Source organism: Cyphomyrmex costatus, unplaced genomic scaffold, assembly GCF_001594065.2.
Source record: "Cyphomyrmex costatus isolate MS0001 unplaced genomic scaffold, Ccosl1.0 C2302451, whole genome shotgun sequence".
Lineage (NCBI taxonomy): Eukaryota > Metazoa > Arthropoda > Insecta > Hymenoptera > Formicidae > Cyphomyrmex > Cyphomyrmex costatus.
The window spans coordinates 1-1,581 of record NW_017274636.1 but is presented as its reverse complement, the minus strand read 5'-3'; the positions used below and the strand labels follow the sequence as shown (position 1 = coordinate 1,581).

Sequence of the window (1,581 nt, the reverse complement as noted above, 5' to 3'; positions counted from 1 at the left end):
GTGCAGCGCCAGGCGTTCCCCGCCGAATACAAGGCTCTTAGCGAGGGCCAAGTCCTTCGCACATCGAGTTGCGTGTTGGCTCTTTCCCCATTCCTCTCCAAGGATGGGCTGATACGCGTGGGGGGGAGGCTGGCCCACTCAGGGCTCGATTTTGACACACGTCATCCCATTTTGTTGCCGCGTGGTCATGTCTTGACTCAGCGCGTAATACGGCAGGAGCACGAGCGCAACGCTCACGCGGGCGTACAGGCCACGATCGCGGCAGTAAGACAACGTTATTGGCCGATATCTTTAAGGTCGGCCGCGCGAAATCTAATTCGCCATTGCGTGGTGTGCTTCAAAAGCCACCCAACTCAATCGGAGGCCATCATGGCATCCTTGCCGGCGGGACGGGTAAATGCGTCGAGACCATTCGCGCATTCTGGCATAGATTATGCGGGTCCGTTCATGGTGCGTGAATCCAGAAGGCGAAATGCTCGCACGCACAAGGCATATTTGGCACTATTTGTGTGCTTTTCTACGAAATGCGTTCATTTAGAACTTGTCAGCGACCTTACCACCGAATCATTTCTAGCGGCGTTCAAGCGTTTCATATCCCGCAGAGGGAAACCAGCCTGTATATATTCCGACAATGGAAAAACATTTGTAGGTGCCCAAGGGCAGCTCGACGAACTCTGTAAGTTTTTGCGCACCGACCAAACGCAAGCCGAACTAGCACAGGCTTTGCGCGATCAAGAGATCGAATGGAAATTCATTCCACCCAACGCGCCTCATTTTGGAGGCCTATGGGAGGCCGCCGTCAAGTCCGCTAAGCGGCATCTTAGTCGGATAACCGGGAAAGCATCCTTGACATTCGAGGAGCTGCAAACAATTTTTTGTGAAATAGAGGCCATATTAAACTCACGTCCTCTCACTCCGCTAAGTGAGGATCCAAATGATCTAAGTTCGTTGACTCCAGGCCATTTTTTGATCGGCACCCCTCTGAATAGTTTCCCCTATCATGACTTAACCGATGTAAATGAAAACAGATTATTGCGTTGGCAGCGAGTCGAGCAGGCGAGACAGCACTTTTGGAGCAGATGGAGCAAGGAATACCTGCACACTTTGCAGGAGCGGAACAAGTGGAGAGTCAACAAGGGCGAGCAATTAAGGCCTAATCAGATGGTCTTACTGAAGCAACAAGGTCTGGCACCACTTCATTGGTTGTTAGGCCGAGTGGAGGAGATTCACCTGGGTCCTGATGGAATCGCGCGAGCGGCCACTGTCCGTACGGCGAAAGGACAATATACCAGACCGTTAACGAAAATAGCCATCTTGCCGATGGACAAATAGCGTTTATATGTATTAGACATAAGTTAGGGTTAAGATAACTTGCATAATCATAATTTTTACTCATATTGGTTTTAGCATACCATGTCATTAACGATTTTCATTGTACGAGGAGACACGTTTACCTCAATAGGCTTACGGCATTACTCGTGCTAATTTCGAAAGTAGCTCCTTTCAACGGGGGCGGCGTGTTCAGTATTCTACTGGTTGGCGCGTAAAGTATGCCCGGCCATGTCGAGATTGGTCAAGCAA

General features: G+C 50.2%; 1 protein-coding gene across 1 annotated transcript; it reads left to right on the top strand.

Annotated features, from left to right (window-relative positions):
• The first annotated feature begins 369 nt into the window (after positions 1 to 369).
• LOC108779585 (uncharacterized) lies at positions 370 to 1,332 on the top strand. The gene has a single exon (XM_018547062.1). It carries the CDS (start codon positions 370 to 372, stop codon positions 1,330 to 1,332), a length of 963 nt encoding a protein of 320 aa, XP_018402564.1.
• The last annotated feature ends 249 nt before the right edge of the window (positions 1,333 to 1,581 follow it).